The sequence below is a fragment of the Colletotrichum fioriniae genome (assembly GCF_027942845.1).
Source record: "Colletotrichum fioriniae strain IMI 355084 chromosome Unknown scaffold_4, whole genome shotgun sequence".
In the NCBI taxonomy this organism is placed as follows: Eukaryota; Fungi; Ascomycota; class Sordariomycetes; order Glomerellales; family Glomerellaceae; genus Colletotrichum; species Colletotrichum fioriniae.
The window spans coordinates 3,170,250-3,183,352 of record NW_027076840.1 but is presented as its reverse complement, the minus strand read 5'-3'; the positions used below and the strand labels follow the sequence as shown (position 1 = coordinate 3,183,352).

Genomic DNA, 13,103 nt, shown 5'->3' with positions numbered 1-13,103 from the left:
TTAATCTCATCAATAGTATTCCTCGATTCGACAGAAACCCTAGAACTCATGCGCATCTGCTGCTCCCTGGTAGACCCCTTGTTGTTCGTCTCATCTCTCGGCGTATACGCTGTTGGGAGAGGATACTTTGATGTTGAGTACGGGGTGGAAGGGTACGATGTAGGAGCCGAAAAGATGGATTTCACGGCGGCGGAAAGTGAAGAAGACGATGACGAGTCGGTCTTTTGTTTTGTGGATTTGGTGTAGGTGTTGGGCATTGGATATCGTGAAGCCATTGCGTTGGAAGTGGTCAGAGTAAAGTTACGCTTGCGGTCACGAGATTTGACTTCATAGATATTGGTTCTTGATTGATGAAAATGAGGATATAAGTCTGGGAAGATATCAAGCATGAGTTCGGCGACATCACCTCCCTTTTATACTTCTCTTCCCCCCCCGATGTCACTTCACAGACCCTTTGACCCTTCACTTGACTCGGTTTTAACAACGCAGATAGATTGCCGCTTCCTAGGCCGCCGCCAATCATGCAACCGGCTGACATCCCATCGCGACACCAACGGAAGCCTTGTCCGACGCCATCGCCCATGCAGCTGCCTGGGCTTACGATACCGACATACCAGGGAATACAATTTCCTTCTCTTCCCTTTCGCCAAGAAGGCGTTCGTAATACACCACCAAATCCAACTACAGGGCCCGGCGCGAAAGATTTCCCCCCGTGGAAGGGCTACACTCCCCGCCAATCGTAGCGAACCCAACGCCCGGCGATAAGCCGACGTTCAGCCTGTCCAACTGAATAAACGCACCCGACGTCACGAAAAAAAAACCTCACGACATGGGTACAAACTCAAGATAAGGTATGTAAGTCCATCAGTGGAAACCAACCAGCACCGGGGAGGGGGCTGCGATTATTATCCCATCAAGCTGTGCATGCCACACTTCTTCGGCGAGCTGGATCCGGCAGAGTTTACGGGGAACCGGGAGAGGGGGCCGGGGCTGGTGGGTGAACTTCGCGTGATTGTCGGGCATTAGGGGGGAGCGAGAGACCCAAGTGCCGGGCCGGAGAACCAGTCGGGAGCGAGGGGTCGTGGGGCCGCGTGCTGCCGGGTTTGTGCCGTGCAGGGGGGTGGTGAAGGCAATCGTGCCGCGATCCGTAGAACGGTACTGGGTGACTACTTGCGAAGACAGTCACAAGGCAAAAACTTATTTCCATGTGACCTATCGGCGGCTGTTGGTTGCCTACTTCGTGACACATTCGCCGAGCGGCCGGATGCTCATGATTACCACCTCAACAGCAGTGTGCCACGGAGGTTGGATAGCCCGTCTGACATTCGCAAAACAGCACTTTCAGACTTTCAACAGTGAAGACCACATCACCTGGCAAACTGTAGTAGGGCAGATTTTAACTTGAAACTTTTTGGTGGTATCTTGAAGTTAATAGAAACATAGGTATCTTTCGTCGCCCACCCGTCATGACAGACATTAAACTCTCGGCGGGGTTCATTTTATCAACCCCGCCTCGGCATCGCTATGCAGTAAATCCCCCCCGATCCCCTCTTAAACACCAACCGTCTTCTCGTGGTGCGTAATGTCACCATCGCTGTTGGGCACGGCCTTGTCGCCCTCGGCGGCCTGGCGCTCGCGGAAGTTGGTGGCGGGTCTCCAGCCGACCGACTTGCTGGCGACGCTGACCTCGGCGTAGAGCTCCTCGACCTCCTCGAGAGTAAGACCCTTGGTCTCGTAGATGAAGAAGTAGACGAAAGCGATGCAGATGAAGCAGCACGCGAACCAGACGAAGAAGATCTTTGACTGCAGGTTGGCGTAGCCGTCGCCGTAGTTGACGAGGTAGGGGGTGCTGTAGGCGATGGCCCAGTTAAGAAGCCACTGTGTTTATGTTAGCGTTCTGAGCTTGAAGTTCTCGAAGAGATGATTTCTTTGACTTACGTTGGTGGCAGTCGATAGAGACAGAGACTTGGCACGGGTCTTGAGGCCGAAGATCTCACCGTTGACAACCCACGCGAGCGGTCCCCAGGTGGAGGCGAAGAAGAAGATGTAGACGCAGACAAAGGCGATGGCGGCCTTTTGCGCGGGCAGGTTGTACACGATAATCTTGCCGGTGTCGTCCTGACCCGTGGTCAAGGTTCCCAGCATGGCGACGAGGAACTGCGAAACGCACATGCCGACGGCGCCCCAGAGAAGCAAGGGGCGACGTCCCCAGCGGTCGACGGCCCACATACCAGGGAGAGTTGAAGCGACGTTGATGGAAGAGGTAATCATGCCAATGACGAAGCCGTTGGAGAAGCCAGAGTTTTGGAAGTACTGCGTTCCGTAGTAGAAGATGAAGTTGATACCGGTCAACTGCTGGAGGGCCTGGAGAGCACAGCCGGTGAACTGGCGCTTAAGAACGGGGGGCTTGAAGCAGTCGAGGTAGCTACCAGTGCCCATGGTGGCCTCGTAGTCGTTGTTGGCCTTGATCTCGGCAATCTCCTCGGCGACGTAGTGGTCGTTCTCGGGAAGACGACGGATCTTCGCCAAGGCCTTGGTGGCGCGGTCGATGTGGCCCTGCTTGATGAGGAAGCGAGGCGTCTCAGGAAGGAGAAGCATGCCGAAGAAGAGGATGAGAGACCAGGCGAACTGGACGGCGATGGGGATGCGGTAAGATCCAGTGTCCTGGCGGGCGTGCGTTGCGTTGTTGATGATGGCAGCCAGAAGCAGACCAATGGTGATGGCCCATTGGTAGGCGCCGACAATGGCACCACGAATCCACTTGGGGGCGGTCTCGGACTGGTAGAGGGGGACTACAGACGATTAGCATAGGTTCTTCATCACGGAGTATAATACTACTGACCCAAGGCGGAAATCAAACCGACTCCGAAACCGGCGAAGAAACGACCAGCCAGGAAAAGGGGAATGGCAGTGGCAACAGTCTGGAGAACAACACCGAGGTTGAAAACCCAGCATGAGGCGACGAGAGCCATGCGACGTCCGATGGTATCAGCGAGGAAGGGGGAGGCCAGGGCACCGAAGAAAGTGCCGGCAGAGAGGATGGAGACGATGGCGGATTCCTGGTCGGGCGAGACGTCCTTGTTACCGGCGGTGTTCACGTAGCCAGTGCTGAAGAGGCGTTGCCAGTAGGACTGTTGAAAGGGCGGTTAGCTTGTACATCTTTTTACCAAGGTGTCCGGAATCAGAACATACCATCTCGAGGATGCCGTTAATGGTACCGGTGTCATATCCGAAGAGGAGACCGCCAAAGGCGACGAAGAAGCCAATGGCAATGGCCGGCCAGGCCTTGCCTGGGACACCCTCAGGCTTGATACCCATGATGACGGCGGGCTACGGTATCTGGTTTGAATGTGAAGTTGGCAATGTGAGAAGAGGTCAAGCCGGGTTCAGCAGAGGGGATGTAGTTGGTCGGACTCTGCGTCTGACAAGAAGTGTTGGGCAGTGAAAGGCTTGAGCGCGACGACGGAGAAGAAAGAAAGACATCTGGGGAAAAGATGGGAGGAAACGACGAGCATATAAACTCGTCCCCAGAATGCGGTACGACGCGGAGCTCCCACACAACAGGAAACCTTCCCCAAGGTGGGGGGAAAGTGGAAGAGGTGCCACGGTGCTACCGCATGTTCCCTGAGTTACCTAGTAGGACTTTTCGTGGTATCCGTATTCCGTAGGCGGGCCATGACAAGGCAACAAGGTTTCTTCTGCAAAGGGGGGGTGTAATTGACCTCAAGTTCAGACAAACCATGTGGAGAGACGTCCAACAGGTGATGTTGGGATGTGGAGGGAGGAAGAAGGAGAGTGTGGGTTGATCGTGGGCTCGCGGAACCTAGTACGAAGACATCAAGGCATTTGGATAGCAAAGAATCAAGTATTGGATACTTTGTAAAGTTGTGACGATCCCACGAGCGAGGGGGCAGGGGAGGTAGACCATAAAAAAAACCAGAAACAATAAAACAGACTACCTTGGTGTATCCGCAGCCGTAGAGTCGCCAGTTTAGCCCACCAGGTTTCCCATGGGTCCCCCTCATCCCCCAGCAAATGTGAATGAGCCCCAGCAGGGGAATGGCCGGCGCTAGTCAGGTAAGAGGGTGTGAAGGAGAAGGGAGAGAGGGAGTGAGGGGGGGAAGAGACTCTGGGGTAGCTCCGGTCGGTAGCAAGTGTTTCACAGCAATTGGCTTCTTTTTCCAGCGACAAGAGGCGCAATACGTAGACACGTAGGTTGGCAGTTCAAAAATCAAGAGACGTGGGCTGGCGGCAGATCTCTGCTCTACGCGTCTAGTCTACGGCTTGGCCCAGTCAGGCAAGGCAAATATATCGAGGCTGGATTTAAAGCACGGGAAGGGCACATGAGCAACGCCCCCAACGGTTCATCAGACAAGCACTACAAGCCTACAAGCCTACAAACCTACAAGGTAGAGCCAGGTCGACGTTGATCGGCGCGACCGACTTTGAAGAGGACAACGTGATTGCTCCCGCCCGATGGTACGGATACGGAGTACGTGATCTTGGTGAAGTTGGGTGTGGTGGAAAACTTTTTCTGGGTCGCATCGAGTGGCATCTCGTGCATCTCGTGCATCCCCGCGAGTCGTTCGCCCAAGACTTTGGCAAAGGTTTTCTGGAGAACTGGAGGACATGGAGAAGATGGAGAAAGGGCGGGGAGTTTGGAGATTGCCAGGGCGTTTGGGCAGGGCGTGGGCCGTGGGCCGTGGGGCAGCTTTTTCTGGTGAGATAAAACACGCCCCTCCCTTCTGGTTATTGTGTGCTATCCGCAATGGTTCGATTCATTGTTGGTTTGCGTCTGTTTTTGGGTTCAACGTGGGCCTGGCATCGCGTAAGGTACCTAGACGTCCATTTAGCTGGCGCCAAACAGAGTGGACGAAGCGTTGTGTTAATTCACCTTGTATCGCAACTATTGCCCTTGATGCTGATGGTACTGTATCCGTACGAAGTAGAGACTGCAGGCAGACTCGGGGATTTGTGATCGATCGAGGTACACTGTCCGAGGTACTCCGTGCATTCTCGGATCGCTAATCAGGTACCTGACCTTGAGGCTTCAGCCATCAAGCATCGAGGTGGAGTTTGAACGTGCGAAATGTGGGCGAGAGGAATAAGATGGGAGCGAGAGAATGTGCGGTTTGCAGCTCGCCAGCCAGTGACGGCGTCGCTTGTAGAGGCGGGCTGGGGAAACTTGAAAGTTGTGTGGAGACCCCACAACGGTCACGCCGCGTCGCCGCCCGAGGACATCGCTTAGCGATACGTACTCTTTCTCAATGTGGAGTCGTGGACTCTCGGCGATTCAATCAGCCAAGCAGATCGCTGAGCTTGGAAGGAAACAAGCAACGGCCAAGGAAGTCGCAACTCTTCCGTTTCTCTCTCTCACTTTGATTCTCACACACAAGTCTTGTTTCTCTGCCTCGAATGAGATCTTTCGATTGATGAGCTTACATAAGGATGTGGGTGAACCCATGAAGCAACTAACAATGCAGCCAAGACCCGCCGTGGCCGGCTCCGCCAACTGCCGTCTTCACAAGCTCACAGCGTTTGCTTCCTTTAAAGGCTTGATTGACGATGGACATGGCCATTCTCGCCCAGCTTCTTCCTCTCACCTCATGCATCGTGTCACCCTCGTGATCTGCGGCGAGTCCTGCCCAGTCATTTCGAGACATCTGACATGCTGCCTTACGTTCCCGACTCGCTGGGTCATGGCAATCATCGCCTGGCCTCGGCTCAGTCTCAGTTTCACTCTCACTCTCAGTGTCGTTCTCCAAAGTCTCACTCTCATTCAGTGAGCCTCCCTATGAGAGTGAAAGTGTCAGACTGAGTGTGAGAGCCTGAGAGGTACCTAAGGTGCTAAGGTGAGGGACCCCTGGCCATGATCGACTGAAAAGTCGAAACTCACTTTCGGCCCGTTTTCCTCGCAGCTGCCCCGTCAATACCTTAATGTGCCCACGCTTCTCCCCTGCTCACTGCTCCATGTTGGATCCGCAACTTCTCATACTGGCTGCTCTCATTCGCTGCGCAATCACCACTTCATCTCCAACGCTATTTCTCTCGCTGCTATTCTTTACAGAATTTCCACCTTCATCGTCAGCTGCGACATGAAAGTTTTTGTTCATCTTCATTTTTGTATAGTCTCAAATGTATTTTTTTCACGATTAATGAGAAACTCCACGGCATCCATTGACATGCTCGCTTTAGTGGAATTACTAACAAACCACGCAAAAGTGTTTGCTGCAAGCATAAACCGTCACCAGATCGTCGAATCGCCAAAACACGTCAGTGGCTTTACTCGGAATTCACCGACCATCTTTCATTCGGCCGCCCTCACACCATCTCGACAGTCGCCGTCTCCGCGTCCCCACCCCTCAACCGCCGCCCGTTATTGCCCGCGCCTATGCTCGCCGCCATGAACTTGATTGTATTCGTACGGGTACAGTACTCTGCTGTGTCGACCATTCTGCATCACTACCAAGGTATCGTGCGGCGTGCCTGCCCATCCCGTCGGTTCGGGTGACAGCTGCCATTCCAGCACTGACTTCTGTACGAAAGTCTCGTACAATCGCTACTACTGTCGACAATGACTCTCATCCCAGCCAAACGTCTCCATCCGGCCCGATGCCTGTCAGTCTTGTCAGATCGGCCGTGTTCCATAATCTCGCTCTTTTAAGCGCCTCTTCCCCAGTCGCCCACACTCCCGCTGCCTCTCTCGGCGCTTCTTCGTTGTCTTTGCCCCGGGCTCCATCCCGGCTTCGGCCAACAATCCTGGCGCAAAACGCCGCAAACCCACGACGACTTCACTTGAGCCGCCCAATGTGCGCCCCCGAACCTGTTGGCACTACTACATCCTCAACGCCTCCTCACAATCGATATACGGACGTCGTTCGATGTACTAGCCTTTGTAGGCACTCCTCGTGTTCTCAACAACAATCTCTCAACATGCATCACCACCTTGTTATCCCATCACCACCCGTTAGCCAACGACTTAACGCACAGCACAGCACGTCGCAACGTTCACAGGCCGCTTGGCAATGAGTATGGGCTCCGTCTCAGACGCCTCATTTGCGGGCGCTCGCGCAGGTCTCGCTTGCGAATATACCAGCAGTCCCACCAAAGGCCCGATATCTCCAGGAACGCGGGGTTCTTTCTCTCCGCCAGCGCGCTTTTGCTGGAGAATCCTCGCGTATCGATGACCATCCCTAGCTCGCCCGCAGTCGAGCGCCGACGCATCTCGGTGGACGGGGCTTGTTCGCTCGAAACACCAGACAAAGTTTGAAATGGCTCCAACGCCTCCCGGGAAAGCGGCAACGGAGAAGAGTCCAACTTTCAATCCAGCTAAAGTACAGTCGAGACGGTAGGTTAACGACCTCGCCTACCATGACGTCGGAGAGCATGGGAGGCTCGAGATGCAGGCACGGATACGGAGCGAGAGCAGAGCCGCTGCCGCTACCGCTCTTCCAATGGAGCGAATCGCCACCGTACTGGCTACGCGGCCTCGAACGATGGCCGGTGCGGCTACGCTCACATGATCAAATCGAGGGGCTACAGAATGGCCAGGCACCGGCTCCAGCGTTTCCACGACTTCGGCACGCTGTGGGCGGTGAGGCCAGACCGGTCTGTTCCCGGGGAAGCATCGCGGGGGCCGATGGGTCGTCCCCGTGTCTCTGGCGGCCCAGTGGCTACAGAAACGGCGGGCTGGGTGCAGGCTGGGTACGGGGTTGGTGGTCTGACCGATCTCCGGCCTAGTCTTCACATACCCCTCAACTGCGCATCACGAGACAGCGCGGAGTCTGGAGAAGCCTGCTTACTCCAGAATCCAGAATGTAACGAGATCCCACACATGCCACGCGCGGACCTGTAGGGATACCAAGCTGGAGCCTCCATCGGTCAAGAGCCATGCTGTGTGAGGGTCGAGATCTGGCAATCGGCCCGTTACATAAATCCCCGACAAGATGCATAAATCTGATAACCACCATTTTGGTATCGCATGGCCTTATCTTTGAGAATCAGGGACCTCGAGCACTTTGGTTCAATCTGATGCCAAATTTGCGTTCTTTGGCTTGTTCAAACGCCAAAGCTATGCACTGCGGACGTATCAGGGTCCAATGCTCAGAGTCTCGTCGTTTTTGACGAAATTGATAAAAGCCCGGCCCCGACTTACTTGGACCCAGAAGCCTGGAGAACGCCAAGTAGCACACAACAGCGAGTCATTGTTCCCACGTTGAGGAAAAGGCAATTTGCCAGGGAAACAAACACAAGCTTGTGTAAAAAGTGTCTGATTGTGACATTATCAAGGTCTCCAAACCATGTATTCCTAGCCATGGAACCGGACGAGAATGATGAGGCGAAAGACCCAATGCCACGACCCTCTCCATCAATCACGAAACCAAAGCTCAGCAAGTCCACTGCATAATCGTCAGCCTCGACACGTCAAGTCACCTCAACACGCAAAACTTACCTCCGCGCCACCAGGAGCCACATACGACGTGAATCCGGGCTGGTAGATCTACAACTGTAATGTCAGCAAACCACAGCACAGCACAGCATTGCACTCTACCACAGGGAGTGACGCTCACATTGACAGTATACCCGGGGTCAGTATCCTTGAAAGCACCAGGGATACTCAGGGTTGGCGCAAACGAGCTCGCGGACGCAGTCGAGCCCGTGACGTTGATCTGAGCGCACGAGATGTAGAACTGCGGGATGCCGGCCGGGTAGGGGTTGTGGATGCCCAGCTGGTGGACGCGCAGGAGGTACTCGCCGTTAGGGAGGCACGTCGGGATCTTGTACTCGTAGGTTTCTAGGTGCTGAAGATCAGTTTCGATGTCTTTCATGACTGATAGGAATCGACGATGTTGTCGTCTTACGTCTCATTGGCCAGGTTGCCTGGCCGTTGCTAAAGGTCGGGAGGAAGTCTTTGAACTTGGCCCATTTTCCGGACCCGTCGTAGTCTTGGACGTGAGAGGGCGCCTTGGACAGGAAGCTGGATATAGGTCAGCAGACGATATTTTGCAGCGGTCGAGTAAGTACTCACAGCGAGATGGGGCCCTGGTGGTAGACGGCCGTGTCGAGGGTAAAGGTGAAGGCGTCGCCGGGCTTCACGTTGACCACCGTAGTCTGGGCACCGCTGGCACCACCAACATTGCATCGCAAATCGTTCGAGGCGAGGTCTTGTTGTCGGGAGGTTCAGTATCTTCTGGCCAGGAAAAGAACACACGCGGGATCGAGTGATGAGGGCACTTACCAGTAACGGGGGAGTTGTAGTTGGTGTTCTTCCGGATGTGCTGGAAGACATCGTACTTTGTGGACCCCACGGACAGCTGCTGGAAGATGTAGTGCCCCGAGACCTCCGAGACGGCTGCCGAGAGAACGGCGGCGGCGGTGAAGAACTTCATGGCGACGGCGGATCCGTTAGGTTGCGTCTGGTCAGAGAACACGAGCGTATACTTGAGCAGGAGCTGACTCGAAAAGAAGGACGAAGAGGGAGGGAACCACGTTTGCAGGCTCTTGGCTCTGTACTCATCATTTAAAGGGAAGCAGGACGTTTGTTCATTCTCTTCGCCAGGTCGTGGTGAAAGGGCTCGGAGGCTCAGCTTCCCTGATGCTACCCCGGAGAGCAGTCGTGATTGGGAAGGGGGCTCAATCAACCTTGGTAATCTACCAGATCCTCTACGCGGCAACGATGAGAGGTGGGATTACTTCGGCTGTTGACGGGTCTCCGGTACATGGCCCGGAACATGGTGCATCGCGTGATGGGCTGTTTGCTCTGGACCGGGAGACAGTACCAGATGCTGAGTTGACCTGGTTGTGTCCAATATGCGTCAGCCAATGCTGAGCGGCATTCTTGGACCACGAGACTTGGCTTTGAACGGTAACAGACCAGTGGTCGAGGGTGTGCTTTGCGTCTCCAACTACCTCCCACACAGCACCCAGAGCCATTATCCTTAGTTGTCGGCTACCTCTCTCGGACAAGATCTCTTGGATGCTTGGACGTGCTTCAACTATGACACACCCAAAGTCACCATCAAGACGGCCATCCACAAAGTTTGACGCCCCATCACTGGCTTCTCCTACACACAAGGGAGAACCCGCAAAGAACCACCTATTGAACATAGGGCAACTGTGGATCTTGACCGCCGTGATGAAAGTGATGTAGCCACCGGCAGAAGTCGTGCATAGCACGTGAGCCGTCCATTTGCCGGGGATGAAATGCACCCCGGACTCTGCAATCTACTTAAATTAAGCTTGTATGGGATAGTATTTTAGCCGTGTAGATCACTTGGCAACTGTTAGCCTCGGCTGAGTTCAACGTTGCTGAGAAGCATTGCCCACAGTAGTTTGATGTCACCACTACAGCGGACTGCAAAATGAGGAAGGTGATTATAGAGAATATTGAGGGGCACTGAGAACCAACGTCTTGCACGTATTTCTTTGAAGCTTGTGGTCCAAGTGCTGGTGGCTAGAGCCATGGGCAATGATAATCTGGGTTCACAACACATGGTGCCATTACCGCCTTACCGCCATAATTGCGTATCTCGTGATATCGATTGTATATGAGTCTACAGCCAGTCCTGTAATATCTGCTTTGAGATTCAAAGCACTCTGAGTGGGTGATTTATATTAACATCAAACTCCTTTTTAGAAGCTATCCGGGATTGTGAAACGGAGTGTCCCGGAGCCTCAGCCTCCGAGCTCTAAACGGTACATTCTCTTTCCCTCCGGCCACTGACATATCAATCCCATGCCACGGCCTGGTAATCAATCCAGTCCATAAGAGCTTCTTCCAGTAAAATCATGACAATAATACAACAGAAGCGAGCGGGAATGGCCTTAGAGCGGATCCGATTATCTTGGCCAACTCATCTCATGAGGATTCGAACTGAGCACAGATGACATGCTGGTTCATATCAAGTCGCTTCCAGCACGATCAACGGCTTTCCATAAGACTAGAACATATCAGGAATACCTCCGGTCTCCCGGCCCGGAGCGAGAAAATGGATCGATCCCGGCCCGCTCGGGAAGTGGAACACCTCCACCCTTGCCCTTCGGGATCAGAGCTTCCGCAAGCCCCGCTGATAAGGCGAACTGTACCCATGTTCACGCCGAGGAGTATCGCGGACTTTGAAATAGGCCGCTCTATTAGAGTTCGCTTCCGAGTCGGAGAAACAACGGTAGTCTCGTACGGGTAGTCTATTGTATGCGGTTGAGTAGTACATTTGAATAGCTGCCGTGACCTTGATTGGAGTCGGCCCGATACTTGATGATGTCAAGAAACAACAGATTTCGTGATTAGAGATAGATGGTTGCAAACAAGAGGCAATGAGAGGTGTTCTTGTTGTTTTGCGCTGTGATCTGCAAACATAACGTTGTCTGCCCATTCGATGGGTTGAGTCGTTACCGCAATAGACGCTTGAGGACTCACCCTTTTCATGATGTTTCTTTTCAGTCTTTTCTCCGCTTTGAAGAGCTTACTGATGTATCTTTCAGGGCGCCGAAATACTGAGAGCGATCCAATCGGATGGACACATAAGACTTGCAGCCCTTACAGAAGACCAAGTATCCTGCGTGTGAGCGACACAGAGACAGCGTCGCCATTTACATAGGTTACCACTTGGCACTACGAGAGTAGACTTTGACTCACGCGCCGTACGAACCAGGAGGCCAAGATGAAAGGCCTGGGCTCTCATGTGACGCGGTAGAATTCACCGGCTATATCCAGTCTTGTAACATCGTTACGTCTCGGCAATATAACGTCAACACCCCTTTATGTGTATTAGGCAAGGAGTGAACGGAGCTGTAGTCATTGTGGTCTAAGCTGCTCGAAGGGTCTCAGGGGCAATTCGTACGAAACATGTTGGAAGTTGGTCTCTCGATGACTTTTTAACTATCGGGCATCGCCCCTGAGGCGGATAGCGCTGAAATTCCGTAAAGGGTTTAAGGAAAACTGTGCCTCTCAATAACTCCCAGGAGCATTTACCTTAGGTCCCAAAATGAAGGCATTCATTGCAATTCTCACGACGCTCGTCGCCCTGAGCGATCTCGTCTCTGCTCACTGTGAGAGGCCCAACAAGTGAAGACCGTCCCATCTCAAACTGACAGTCCTCCCCAACTAGACCGCTTCACGAGTCTCGTGGTCGGGGGCGTCAACACAGGCGAATATGTCCACGTCCGGCGCAACACAAACTACAACAGCCCCGTCACAGACGTACTCAGCAAAGATATCGTCTGCAATGCTGGTGGCCTCTCCTCCGGTCCGGCGACGCAGATCGCCACTGTCGCGGCCGGTTCGACCGTAAATACTCCTCTACCTCCCTCTCACCTCTTCACGCCCCCTTATCCGCCTCCCTATTCCTCACCCTCTCCCCGTTTCCGTGTTCCCATGGTCAAAATACCCTACACCCGAAGATCCGCAAGTCGGCACGACTCAACACGACTCACTAACCAACGCATTCACATCTGCAGGTCGGTTTCGCAATGGACCAAGCAATCTACCACGACGGGCCCGTCATCGTATGGCTCTCACCCGCCGCGGGGTCCAACATCACGACCTATGATGGCAGCGGTCCCTGGGCAAAGATCTGGGAGCTAGGCGCGCAGACAGGCAACGGGCAGATCAAATTCCCCGCCTCGAATCAGGCGGGCTTCAACTTTCAAATCCCTTCATGCACACGTACGTCACGACATGTTCTTTCTGTCGAATGGTCGGGTATCGACTTACTCGTGCTACATGGTGCTTGCTGTGCTTTCCCAGTGTTGCCCCTTATCCAGGACCATGCAGCCGTGATCACGGACGGGCACTTGGAAATGCTATCAACGCCCGTTCCGTTTGTGTGTGATATATGTATGGCTGAGCGCGGAGTACTGACGGAGTCTAGCCCCGGGAGAGTACCTCCTCCGCATCGAGCAGATTGGACTACACTCCGCCAGCGCCAAGGCCGGAGCCCAGTTCTACATCTCGTGCGCCCAGATCAAGGTGACGGGATCAGGGAGCGGCACTTCGTTCTCGCCTACTGTCGGATTTCCGTGAGTTGTCTCCTTAGCTTCCATGTCATTTACAGATATGGCCAGTCTTGTTCCGTATTCAATGCTCCCAATCCCAACGCCTCCCC

The 13,103-nt window shown here is 54.0% G+C and overlaps 3 protein-coding genes across 3 annotated transcripts; 1 reads left to right on the top strand and 2 right to left on the bottom strand.

Annotated features, from left to right (window-relative positions):
• Nucleotides 1-1,551: 1,551 nt before the first annotated feature.
• On the bottom strand, nt 1,552-3,318 carry SNF3 (Plasma membrane low glucose sensor; the record flags this gene model as incomplete). Its single annotated transcript, XM_053196594.2, has 4 exons — nt 1,552-1,878; nt 1,939-2,792; nt 2,843-3,131; nt 3,193-3,318. The coding sequence occupies 4 exons, from the start codon at nt 3,316-3,318 to the stop codon at nt 1,552-1,554; spliced, it is 1,596 nt and encodes a 531-aa protein (XP_053045995.1).
• Nucleotides 3,319-8,387: 5,069 nt separating this feature from the next.
• On the bottom strand, nt 8,388-9,740 carry N0V96_004682 (uncharacterized protein; the record flags this gene model as incomplete). The annotated part of the gene is made up of 7 exons (XM_053196595.2): nt 8,388-8,399; nt 8,453-8,500; nt 8,571-8,830; nt 8,862-8,977; nt 9,029-9,164; nt 9,239-9,416; nt 9,720-9,740. 7 exons carry the CDS (start codon nt 9,738-9,740, stop codon nt 8,388-8,390), a joined length of 771 nt encoding a protein of 256 aa, XP_053045996.2.
• A 2,244-nt stretch (nt 9,741-11,984) lies between these two features.
• N0V96_004681 (uncharacterized protein) lies at nt 11,985-13,021 on the top strand (the record flags this gene model as incomplete). The annotated part of the gene is made up of 4 exons (XM_053196596.1): nt 11,985-12,048; nt 12,108-12,286; nt 12,457-12,664; nt 12,870-13,021. 4 exons carry the CDS (start codon nt 11,985-11,987, stop codon nt 13,019-13,021), a joined length of 603 nt encoding a protein of 200 aa, XP_053045997.1.
• Nucleotides 13,022-13,103: the final 82 nt, after the last annotated feature.